The sequence below is a fragment of the Cyprinodon variegatus genome, unplaced genomic scaffold, assembly GCF_000732505.1.
Source record: "Cyprinodon variegatus isolate N-32 unplaced genomic scaffold, C_variegatus-1.0 Scaffold163, whole genome shotgun sequence".
Lineage (NCBI taxonomy): Eukaryota > Metazoa > Chordata > Actinopteri > Cyprinodontiformes > Cyprinodontidae > Cyprinodon > Cyprinodon variegatus.
In genome coordinates, this window is record NW_015150616.1 from 219,072 (window position 1) to 230,190 (window position 11,119).

The following is an 11,119-nucleotide window of genomic DNA, read 5'->3' on the forward strand; positions in this document are numbered from 1 at the left end:
ATTTTTTTATCCTGAGAGTTTTTGTTAGGAATCCAGTTTGTGTGGGTTGTGTTTTTGTGTCTTTTCCCTCCACCACCAGGTGGCGCCTGGTTCTCGTTGGCCCTCTCACACACCTGCGGATGGTTGCCTCATTACCGGAGGACTCTTAAGCTGCTGACTGCCACTACCTCGACGCCAGAGTGTTTGCCAGTTTTGGGTACTCTAGCCAAGCTGAGTTTTGCTGAGTCAAACTGAGTTTTTTGTCAACTTGAGCCTTAACCTTGTTGTTTTTGTCTTTGCCTCTCGGCATGAAGTCATCCTTATAACTGGATGTTTTGGACCTTCTCCCCCTGGAAGGATCGTCTGAGCTTCAAACTGAGCTGGGGATTCAAACTGGAGCTTTGGCTCAACTATTCCCCAAAGGATTGTTTGAGCTTCTCACTGCTTCCACAAGAAACTATTCAAGTACCATTGGAAATCTAAGTGGCAGTCAGCTCCTCCATTCCTCTAAGAAACACCTTAACCTGGGTAAACCCTGTCCGCCCTCCAACGAGCAAGTCAATTACTGGAACAACCCACACCGACTGGATTCAGAGAAAGACACCTTTTCTGGAAAAGTGAGTCCTGTTGCCTTTATACCCTTTTGCAAACTGAAGCTCAAATTTCCCACTGAGCCTTAACTTACCACTGGAACTTCTCCTTCACTTTTCAGTCCCGGTTTGCCAGTGTTCAGAGCAGCACTGGACCCATCTCTACCAGTTCTCAATAAACCTGTTAAACCTTCCCCTGGTCTCTCTGTTTGGTTTTCTGCATGTGGGTCAGATCTTTGACTAAAATCATGACAGTTTTTTCCTGTGACATTTCTTGAAGCTCTGTTTTATATTTAGCGAGGTTTTTTGTTTTTTTAGGATGGTTTATATTTTCTAAAGGTGTTTTACATTTTTTTCTGTGAGTTATGCATGCTTTCAGATTTTGTGATGGTCTCATAATGAAAATAAAGGTTGATTCTTCATGTGTGAAGTGTTCTTGCATCTGAAAGAGGTCGCAGCTGATTTTAGTAATCCTTTAATGAAAGAAAGACGCGTGAAGTAAAATGACGTTTTTAAAGCTGAAGTAAATGGAAATGTGAGTGGCAGCTGTTATAAAGTTGACATGAAACAGGAAATTCAGTTTTAATCATTCACTTTAAGACGACTATGTTCTAAAAGTGTCACCACAGCCCCTGTACTCAAGCAAGATGAAAGTCTGGATGGTATTTAAAGTTTTTAATCCTCTCTGAAAATGTGGGCCTGTTAAAAACCCAACTGATCCTTTCATCCAAATGAAAGGCACAAAGAGAGGACAGAGATGAGGAGTTCACTCTGTTTAGAGGTAAATGTTTCCCTATTTTTTTCCCCCCCATTAATGTCTGGACAGCAACAACAACCCTTAATGGTATGTAAGAAGTTAGAGTAAAATACAAAACAAAGTCAATATTTGGAGAATGGAGTAACTCTATGGAAAGGCATGTCTGGGAAAGCTACGGGTTAATTTAAGACTAGGAGCAAAACCTGTTGCCAATTAGACGTTGCAGTGAGCACCACATGCGGGGCCAGACACACACAGAAAAAAGCCAGAAGCAGCACTGTGCGCAAAGGAGTCAAACTGTAGTAGTATCAGTGTAGTAAAGTTGAGTTATGTAGATATTTGCGACGGAATGCAATTTTTTTTTATACCTTTACAGAGATGATCAGATATAATCCATAAATCTAAGGGGCAGACGGGTAAAGATTTTGGCCACCCTCCCCAAGTGGCCTCTGAACATTTTTCCTGTGGAAAGATTGCAAGATGATTACTGCTTGTGCAACTTTTGTGCTTCTTTCAATTTCTGCACTCCACTCAGGGAGTGGATCTGAAGTATGTCGAGGGACACGCTGCTTCCCCGGCCAGGACTGGAGCAGACCGTGCGTCGGAGCACATTGCCAGGGGCGCACAGAGGTATCCTCTTCACGACGGCAACTTCACCACTCTGGACAATCAAGGACAGGGCAGGTTTATCCGAGCTACCAGCAGGACACTCAGTTTCGTCATCAAGCTCAGAGCACCCAGGTGTCATCCTATAGTAACAGCCAGCCTCAACATGGGAGAACTGATGGCACCAGGAGGACGAACCCCAGGACTATTACCGCAGAGGTGTTTCATCCTGGTTGCACTGGTGGGTCTTGTTCAACCACAATTTCTCATCGTCCCACAAATGATGACAGCACCTCAAGAGAGTGCAAAGGGGTCGGATGTAGATCGCCGACACAGGTGAGCCAAAAACAGCAGCCATGTGTTGGGGATGGCTGCAGGGTGCATGCTGGAGATGAGGGGAGACAGAACTCTTCCCCTGTTCATGTGATGGACAGAGCTGCTCAGTTCCTTGGAGAGCTCCCAGACGTTGGGTTGAATCGTGGAGCCTATTTACAACTGGCATGTGACATGAAGCCAGGTCAGTGTCAGATAAATGTTTGCCTTTTTATTGTTAAGAAAAGATTACTCAAATCTGCCTCTTAATCAGGGAAAATATACTGTTGCATACGTTAGGGTCTTTGTCTTTCTCACAGGGTCTAATGAGGTTCCAGTGGAGGATGCCCTTATTCTGCAGCTACAACTGTCCAAGAGCCAGGACAGTTTCCTCGAGGCTCTGAAGAGCCAACAGAACGAGGTGAAAGAACTCCAGAGGCTTCTCAGTGACCAACAGGGAGCACTTGTTACCCAACAGAGGGAAATACTAGATCAACAGAGAAGGATGTTTGAGCAAATGGAGCAAGTAAGGTTGCAGTAATTGATTAGAAAATATTGTTTTTTTCATTTCCAATGAAAAGAAATCAGTCTTTGTAAACCTGAGATTAGTATTTGATTCTTTGATTTGGACAATGGCCATTAGAGACTCTCTACTTACAAAAGCACTTAAACTTGTTAATCTTTTTCTCGTTTTGTCTCTAACTATAATATTTTTATTGGGATTCATTGTGAAATAACAGCACAGCAACAGAGTTGTGCTGCTTTGTCACCAAGTCTTAATAAGATTTAAGTCTGGAGTTTGAGTAGGCCATTGTAACACATAAACACATCGAAATATAAAACTAAAATGTAAATTTTTCTGCAGTTTACAGTCTCCTACAGTTCTTATGCACAGTTCTCAAGTCTTCATTGGTCGGTCTTATGCCACTTTTAAATCTATTTCTTCTGTGTAGACTTGCATGAAAAAAAATTAAGGTCATTAGCAGAAGTTGCCCCCATGCTGAGAAAGTAATACAGCCATGTTCTCTGTTTTGTCCTTTAATTGGCTCTGTCCATCTCTCACTTATTACATCCTTGACCAGCTTCTCTGTCCTACATAATGATGCAGTGGTTGATTTCAGTTGTACATTGCATTTTGAATATAAGCACAAAGTCTTAACTCTGGTTTTACCAAATCAGAGGACATTGTACACATTTGCCAAATAGGTGCACAGCTGTTTGGTTGTAACTTAACTAGCAGTGAACATCTTTTAGCAAATGTTAATGCATTGAAAAGCCACTGCAGATAAAAGAAAGAATTAAAAAAAAAGTTTGGTATCAAAGTATAATGTCTTCTGAATATTGATTGCATTGTAAGGAAGATGTTCTTGAATCACAGGTAAAAGCCCAGTACAGCGTTTTGATGGACACTATCAAACAGACATCCTTCCAGAATCTTCAGGAGGAGCTGGACAGACACACAGAAGCCCTGAGTGGGCAGGTTAGAGTCCATCAAAGGCAGCAAGCACTGTCATTGCAAAAAGTGGACATGCAAGCCAGCGTGATGGAGGTGAGATTGGTATAATTTAGACATTAAGAATAACAAAGAAATCGGTCCTAAACTGCTACACCAAACAGATGCTTGGGCCTCCTCCAGATTGAATTATTAATGTTTTACCATGTTTTACGTAATCAGGTGGGACTGCCCGAGTTGGCCTGTGGGAGTTGTGGTCCTGAGGAGTACTGCAGCTACAGCAGCGGGCATCCTCGCTGTGAAACGTGTACAGTTTGTCCTGCTGGATTCTTCCTGGTTGCTCAATGCTCTGTTCACGCAGACAGGATCTGCCAGGTGAGGATTTTCCTGCTTTTATTGTGCAGTTTTATAACACAACTGGGCTGTACCAGTTGAATTTTCTGAACACATTCCACCATATTTTATTTTAAACAGTTTCAATAGGTGTGTGTTAAAAACATAATTAAGGAGAGCATGATGTTTGAAATGATGTATTCTCGGACTGAAAATAACAGAAGGAAGAAGTAGATGGTATTATATTCATACCTGCTCATTGCAGCCAGTGGATGTAACAGTTTTTTTGTTATTACAGGATCGGGATGAATGTCTTGAAATATCAGATTTGTGCAGGGATAAGCAGAAGTGTATTAACACTCCAGGTACTTTAGTTAAGTTTTTTTTTCTTCCCATCACTTTTCAGTTGATACTCATCTTCCCTTTAATTGATAATGAATGTTTAATTTACTACCCTGTTTTGTTTGCGGTGGCATCACCAGGTGGATTCAAGTGCCAGGGGATGACAGTGCGTGAAGCCAACTCCGGAATGTGTGGCCATGGCTATTTTTACAACTCTGAGATGGATGAGTGTCAGGCCTGCAACGACTGTGATGGGGAACCTGTTGTTTCCCCCTGCACCTTCATGACAGACACCCTCTGCTCAGTCCCTGCCACTGATGTTGCAGCTTTGTCTCGGTCATGGTCTGGAGCCATGAGTCTTCAGAGCCCAAAGGGTCAAAACATCCCCAGCTTGCAGCTTCACATCGAGGGAAAAGATGATATGGGTCTGGTTTCAGCAGAGAACGGGCAGCTGGTGCTGAGGCAGCATGGTTTGGTTTGGCTTGATGGCCTTCTGTCCCTTAGTCATGGCTGTCGCAGCTTCATCCAGGTCTGCCTGCGTATAAACCAAACAGATGGCTCAGAGGGCCGGGACCTGAGTGGCATTCGGGTGGAGCACAGGGAACGCAGGTCTCTTCAAAGTGTCAGCATCAGTGGGGTTACAGAAGTCGCCCCTGGTCAAGTTATGTCCCTCTTTCTCCGGCGTGCCAGCCATCACTGCAACCAAACCACTGAAAGTCTACAGCTTTATGACACCTCTGCACCTTTGCTTAGCCTCCTCTGGCTCTCCCACGATACCGGGGCTGTTGCCATGACAGCACAGGCAGTTGTTTCTGCACATTATCACACAAACTACCGACCAACCTTCCGCATTGCCTCCACCTCAGACCCTTATGTAGTGGGACTGACTCATGACAATCGGTGGATCCGTTTTTCAGAAAGCGGGACAGTGCGTTTTGTGTTCCAGCAGTCATTGTATTCTATGGGCCAAGCTTGTGTGAGCGAAGGGTTTCAGCTTGTGGCATATCTTAACAAAAATGGAACTTCCTTGGAGATGTTTAGGGTCTTCAAACCAGGCGTTCACTATCGTGACACATCTATATCTCTGTCCGGAGCCACGACAGTAAGCCCCGGGGAAGCAATTGGCTTTGAGATTCTCTCTCCCGCCCAGTGCAATGTACGCTTCTTTGGTGATGAGACTGGCATCAGTCTTCTCAGTCTGTTTTGGGTCCCTGCTGGCATCTCTTCCTCTATGACTGCTTCTGTGTCCAACACTGGTCTTCCATCAGGAGCAGTTCGAAACAAGCCTTTGTTCTTCCATCAGACCAGCCCCCAGGTGCCTCAAATGGGGCTGCTGGCAAAAGGATCCCCAAACCAGAGGAAGGACTTTGTCTTCAGGGAGACTGGGACAGTCAGTGTGGCTTTGGACCTTAAACTCATCCACTCCTGCAACTTAGTTAAGCTGACTCTGCTGAGGCGAAGTGACTCCGAAGGTGTCCGTGAAGCAGAGGGGCTGCGGCCTGTACCTATAGCCCAGCAGGTAGGGGGTCAGATGCTTGAAGGAAGCCAGTGGGCCAGCATTAGTCTCCGAGCATCTTTTCCGGTTTATAACGGCACTGCAGTGTTCTTCATCCTAGACTGTGTACGTGGACGAGTAAATCAGATCAGTCACCAGACAGGAAGTGGGGTGTCAGCTCTATGGGTGGCAGCCTGATAAAAAAGCCAAAAAAGAATAAAACCTCTCACACCTGGTAGTCTAATAAGAAAACCTTAGACATTTATTATGATGTTATGTTCAGCAAGAAATGGTGATGGCTTAAGGGCTGGTTATACTCCCCACAGCAGTGTGTCGCAGTGAGCTTGTCGCAGAAATGTTGGATTTATGCCCCGTATTGAAGCGTTGTCTGTGCTATGTTATACCATGCCACAACGCAAGAGGGACAATCACAAACTAGCTGTCGTTCTTTATATGACCGAGGCGGTAGGAAGAGGGGGCAAGTTTGTGTGACATTGGAGGGACATGAGGGCGAAAAAGAGCGGGGATCCAGGAGGAAAAAGGGTCCCAGCGTTCTTGTGCAGCTTGCTTTTCTAGCTAGTCCTAATTCACGATTTGACCAATCAGATGCCTCCTGTCTACGGCACTTTCTGCGGTCACCTACAATTTTGGAGAGGTACAGCATTTATACTCAGAAACCTGGTTTCTGAGTATAAATTAGCCTTTACAGTTATGAAATGGCACCTTTAATGTTCCACCAGCCTAATTATTTGTATAAACTCGAAATACCTCTAACTGTATTGACAAAGGTCACTGGTTGTGTAATAATACAACTTAAGGATTCCAATTGTTTGAGGGTCAAATTAACCTGGAAACTAAAGACAATCTGAACAACCAGGAAAGGTTAAACAAGTTCTAGTACGGTCAGTGAAGCTCAATGACCTTTAACAAACCTAAAACATGCTGCCAAATCCTGGTCCATAAACAGGAGAGCTGTATTATCCATTTGGTGACAAAAAAAAACACACACACACACAAAGTAGAGACCTCTACCTTTAGTTTTCATGTATTCCTAGCACTTTTTCTGTAAATCATTGTTGGTTTATCAGTTATAAACCGTGTATAAAGCATATTTTCATCAATAGCCAATAACAGGTAGGGGATCCAACAGTTTTCAAACTGGCTTTTCTCAAATTGAAGTATGCAGCGGACCATATATAATCCAACCAAAAAGTCTGTACTCAATTATGTTAAGCACCATACTGTGCACGCCCCTGCACCAGGTCAAACATCAAGGAAACTAACTTCATTGTCCCACCAAAGTTCAAAAGACACCACAAAAGCCATCTGTTTCCTACTCACCATTTTATACTGCAATAATTTAGTAGTAGCTGTTGGGGAAAGGCCACAAAAGATGTTGTTGGCTTCCAAAGTTGTTGTCATCTGGAAAATATCTTCCCCTGTAAATTTACCCATGACAAAACAAATGAAATGAGATTTCCCCTCCTTATAAACTGCTAAAAGATGTTATGTTTTGCTTTTTAACATTTGAAATGAACTACGGCATTTTAAATGAAAGAAATTATTCATATCATTCATTTATATACAGCAAAACTAGTGAGTTGTTTTGTACATAAATATTATTCAACTATCCTGAACCTTTCACGCTTGAGCTTTCTGCTCTGTATTATCTTCAAAATGCATGTTTTTCTTGTTGTTTGTTTTATCTTTATGTAATTCTGCTGACCCTCTTCTGTTGTTCAAAAGTATCCTCAGATAAATTTGTTTTCTTTTAACACTGCTTTCCATTCATTTTAAGGACACATGTTTTGAGTTAGAGATTTTTGTTACACCTAGCATGCAATGCTTAATTGCTCTCTGGTTAAATTCCAACTAATATGCAGGCCATGTAAACATAAACAGGCTATTTAAAGAGTAAAATGTTTAATGAAGTGTATATTTGGTGTTTTTCTGTTAACGTAATAAAAATATTTATCAGATGTGAAGCCATATTGTATGTCTTACCTGTAGTGCATAAAGTAGGGATCATATGTCAGGCAGTCAAAATTTCAAAGATGAAGCACTGATTTTATGTAGGCTAATTGCTATTACTTTGCTATAGAGAGCTGTGTAGCAATGGTAACGTGTTTAAATTTTTCCTCAAAGACTTCTGTTGAAGTAATATTTCAATTCTTAAAGCAAAAAAAATAAATGAACCGCACCACACCCTCAGTTAAAATATGTTCCATCCTCTTGTTACCTCCACTCCATCTACAGTTTCATCATGGATGAAAATGTAGACTTAAAATCTAACATGTTAAAGGCCAGAAAGGCAGCACTATACTCTAATTCAAACAAATCTATGAGCAGGTGAAAAAACACATCTAAAAAGGATATTTTATAAGATCCACGGTGACAGCCATTGCAGAACAGTAATTGCAGAAAGTTTAAGACATATAGGTTCCTTAAAATATGTTAAACCTTTATTTCGTGTCATTGTGAATGTGATGGCTTACAGATACAGTGGAGAGAACCAGTATTTGGTATTTGTTACACTGCTGAAAGCATGTTGATGTCTTTCATTTTCCTCAATAAAAGTCATTGTGTGGTTCTGTTCGGCTTTGCTAGGAGGGGACTGAGTCTAAATTCAGCACATCAAGAGCCTCTACCCACAGAAAAATTGTTCATCTCAAATACAAATGTTGCCTTTCCATATTGTAAGTCGCTCATCATATGCTTCTTACCTGGGCTAAGAAACCAAAGAACTGGACTGTTACTTGGGAGTCCAAACACTTACTTTCAGATGAAAATAAAGTTTTAGTTTAAGAATCAAAGTAGGGGGTAGAAAATCCATATTCCTTGGATTCCAGTGTGAAGTTTCCAAAGTCAGTGCAGAGTGATGGGCAACAGAGTGATAAAAGCAGGATTTCTGCTTCAGCTCTTCTGAAGGCTGCAGCTTCCCTGGTTCAAACCCCCCCAGAGTGCCACACCGGGTGTCTGAGCAAGACGCTAAGCCCCAGAATGCTCACCAGTGAGTCGCTGCTTCCTTACAATGGGTTGAATGATTAGCAAAAAAAATCTTTCTTAATCTAATCCTAACTCTTACTAGGGGATTGTCAAGGGTTAACCCATGTTTTCTTCTCAAAGAGACAAAACATGCACTGTAAAAAATTCATTGGGGTCAAAATGGTACACTGTAAATAGAAAAGGGGATTTTACATGAAATACATATTTGTATTTGATTTAGTGGGAAACTTAAACAGATAAACAGATGAGTTTAACAAAACAATAACACACTGATCATCCGTCAACCATTACAGCCCTACAGGCCACACAGTGATACAGAGATTCAATTGAACATGTTTTCTCTTGGCGGGAGCCTCCAGGTTTTTCTGGTTACTCATCAAAGAACATCTTTCCTTTGTCGTGAATTTGGACAGACACATTAGCCCAGCAGTTTTTTTGCAGTAATGGGAGTCAAGATCAGAAACACCCTACAAATAAGACTGCATTCTCTTTAACAAAAAACAACTGAACGTATTTTATGTAGAAAGTGCAGGAATTGCTCTCAATGTAATATTTTTTGCTGATAGGTGTTAAAAATCACAATTATGGGATTTACAAGGTGTTTGAGTTCTCTTTTTTGTCATCAGATTGTTGCCAAAGAAGACAATACCCAGAAACAGGGTGTATAATCCAACAGACAGACATCGTGTCTTGAGCAAAATTGAAACCATAGCTTGAGTTAAGGCATCTTGAAGGAGTTACTAAAGTTTAAAAAAGAGAAAGTTTGGAGGAATAAAGGGTCATGGCACTGTTGGCTTAGATGGAGCACCATATGTTTGACAGCCGAACCTTACATATTATTGCACACTATTATTTAACGTGCACAATGGATAAAAAAAACATGAATTTGGACCATTATTGAGCCTTTTCTTGATTTTTGCATTAAAATTGCATTATTCTTTTAGCATTCTATTGTTATTTCCACACAAACAGCATTTTTAAAAAAAATACCTTTAAACAGAAATTAGTGCAAAAGGGGTTAATTCCCCTCCAAAAGAAATAATCCTACACACCAGACCCATGTATTGCTCGTCCTGATTCTCTCTATATATTATCAGCAGCCACGTGTTCTGAGCACATGGATCAGCCAGACAGATAAATGGTCAAAGCACATATGGTGCACAGACTGGAAGCATACAGGTTGCAAGAAAATGCAGAAAACAGGTTGATGCTAAACTTGAATGCTCAAACCAACTGTAATAATGAGATAAACAGTAAGAAGACTGAAGTAACAGGCAAAGCAGAGTGGCAGAGGAACTGGCTGCACATCTGGAAGCATTTGGCACCTTTCTTGAACTTCCTTATTGTCTAACTTTAACTTAGTAGACACAGGTTTGCTGCTCTGGTATAATCAAAAGGTTTTTAGGAATTATTTTGTAGAAATAAACTTTTTTGCATCTTTAAAGCATATTATTCAACACTAAATGAATAGATGAGTTACTAGGGATGATCTGGTAGTGGTATTAAATGATCAATATTCTATTAAATTCTAGATTAGGTTAAGAGTATTATGTAAATATATATAGGAGTGTATTACTTCAATGTTATATTATTATTCATTGCTTCCTTAGACCCCAAAACTACATTTACGCAGCAAATAAAATGCAAATTGTTCAACACTGCCCTCTACAGGAAAAATGAAATCAGTTCTGATAGTTAGAATTTTTTTATTTGTATTTCAGACCAATATTGTACAAACATTAAACAGACATCAGACATACATTTTTGTAGGTGAATACAGTCAGATCTGTTATATTCTAATATTTATACTTCACTCAACACATTAAGCCTCAGTTCATTAAGAAAATGCGTCTTTAAAGCCCTATGCCTTAAACCTGTGACTATACTTTTAATCATTGCACTAGTCAGAGTGACCTCTATGGTTATTTTCTGTGCAGTGAATGTAAATACTCAAGGCACCAAAAAGCAAAACAAAAACAGTGTCTAAATCTAGTAACAAGGCAACATGTGAGCTCTCAAAGAAACGACTCAAAGCACTTCAATTTCTTGTTAATTATTCAGTCTAGAACCGGCCTGTAGCGAATTGCTTAAACAGCTGAGTATTTGAGGTTATTATAAGTTCCAACAAATACACAAAATCTTTAAATTTAAACGTTTGAGCAGGATATTGGGGCACTTATGTGTTGCAGCAGAACCTAACTTTATTTGCTATAATCTTCTGAAGTTCATTGTTAAAATAAATAGTG

General features: G+C 40.8%; 1 protein-coding gene across 1 annotated transcript; it reads left to right on the forward strand.

The window, feature by feature from the left end:
* The first annotated feature begins 1,592 nt into the window (after positions 1 to 1,592).
* Positions 1,593 to 6,263, forward strand: LOC107086807. The gene is made up of 6 exons (XM_015378006.1): positions 1,593 to 2,449; positions 2,565 to 2,770; positions 3,623 to 3,793; positions 3,920 to 4,072; positions 4,329 to 4,395; positions 4,513 to 6,263. Exons 1-6 carry the CDS (start codon positions 1,807 to 1,809, stop codon positions 6,063 to 6,065), a joined length of 2,793 nt encoding a protein of 930 aa, XP_015233492.1. The 5' UTR covers positions 1,593 to 1,806; the 3' UTR covers positions 6,066 to 6,263.
* Positions 6,264 to 11,119: the final 4,856 nt, after the last annotated feature.

Coding starts and splice junctions, on each gene's coding strand:
- LOC107086807 (XM_015378006.1), top strand. CDS start 1,807: ATGATTACTGCTTGTGCAACTTTTGTGCTTCTTTCAATTTCTGCACTC. Junction 2,450..2,564: donor GGCATGTGACATGAAGCCAG/GTCAGTGTCAGA, acceptor TCTTTCTCACAG/GGTCTAATGAGGTTCCAGTG. Junction 4,073..4,328: donor ACGCAGACAGGATCTGCCAG/GTGAGGATTTTC, acceptor TTGTTATTACAG/GATCGGGATGAATGTCTTGA.